General features: G+C 18.5%; 1 protein-coding gene across 2 annotated transcripts in view; it reads left to right on the top strand.

Moving 5' to 3' along the window:
• The first annotated feature begins 7 nt into the window (after positions 1-7).
• The window catches only part of LOC102675683 (transcription factor IIIB 90 kDa subunit), a 13027-nt gene continuing 11691 nt past the window's right edge, over positions 8-1343 (top strand). The window contains exons 1-3 of one of the 2 annotated variants that reach the window (XM_006612007.2): positions 8-35; positions 909-1122; positions 1255-1339. In XM_006612007.2, the coding sequence (XP_006612070.1) occupies positions 909-1122; positions 1255-1339 (299 nt within the window). In that variant the 5' untranslated portion in view covers positions 8-35. Of the gene's footprint in view, positions 36-377; positions 524-908; positions 1123-1254; positions 1340-1343 lie in introns of those variants that run through there. The other variant, XM_006612006.2, reaches the window with a different exon arrangement.

Genomic DNA, 1343 nt, shown 5'->3' with positions numbered 1-1343 from the left:
TAATGTCTGCTTAAAACTTCAATCAATTTAAAATTGTAAGTAAAATTTTCAGTAATAAAAAAATTGTAAGTAAAATTGTAAGTAATAAATTTAAATTATAATATAATAATATAGAAAAAAAGATTTTTAAATTATTTTGAATAATTAATATTAGAGAGAGAGAAAAATTATTTTGTAAATATATTTAAAAAAAATAATAATTTTTATATTTAAAATAGTACAAAAATAAATTATATATTAAGTTAATCAAAATTATTTTTTTATTTTTATTCAATTATTGAAATTATTTTAAATTCTTATATATTTTAGTTACAAATGATTACATGAAAATCAATGTTATTTCAAAAGCTACATTTGCATGATATACAATAGAAAGCGTTGCAAATCATTTAAGCTAGTATATGCATTTATTTTTTTCTATCCATCCAACCTTTATGTCATGTTATGACAATGTGTGCTTTCAATTTAACCTATTAAGATAAAAATTAAATTTATTTCTTTGCATTCTTACATAAATTAAAATGTAAGTACTATTTTGTTATATTATTTAACATGGCATTACTTAACATGGTTATTTAATTTATAATTTTAATATATTATGGTTTTAATAATCTATAATTAATATAAAGAATAGAGAATAATTTAAAAATATGATGCAAAATTATTTTTTTTAAATTATTTCTCAATATAATGAAAATAATTCTTTTATTTATTTTTATAAATATCTTGATTTTTTAAAGAATATTTAAAACATTTAAAATCATTAAAAAATTAGTTATTTACTTTACCAATATTTTAATTAATTGATACATATATATTTTAAATTAAATTATTTTTACCATAAATATGATTCTATGTTTTTAATAATAAAAATTTTTTCATAAATGATGATATTAACTTTTAATCAGATGTCTGGAAGTAAGTGTCGAAATTGTGGATCTACGGATATTGAGACAGATCCAGCTCGAGGAGATGCAGTCTGTACAGAATGTGGATTTGTATTAGAAGATCAACTCATTGTTAGTGAAACAGCTTTTAAAGAGACACCATCTGGTAATATGATGGTATTGGGTCAATTTGTTGCTAATGATAGTACTGGAGGAGCTACAGGATTTGGAGCAAGTATGTTATTATAAAAAATATGATTAAATATTACTTATTCTATATATATTTTTTTCTCTATATATATTTATTTATTTTTTATAAAATTCGTTTTAAAAAATTAAATTTAATAATTTTTAATAATATTTATAGCATATCATGTCAATGGAAAAGAATCAAGAAAAATAACATTGCAAAATGCAAAAAAAGGAATAACTCATTTATGTATGCAATTACAGTAT

This window comes from Apis dorsata, unplaced genomic scaffold, assembly GCF_000469605.1.
Source record: "Apis dorsata unplaced genomic scaffold, Apis dorsata 1.3 scaffold_97, whole genome shotgun sequence".
Classification (NCBI taxonomy): Eukaryota; Metazoa; Arthropoda; class Insecta; order Hymenoptera; family Apidae; genus Apis; species Apis dorsata.
The sequence above is the reverse complement of the archived record's forward strand: the minus strand, read 5'-3'. Positions and strand labels throughout refer to the sequence as shown.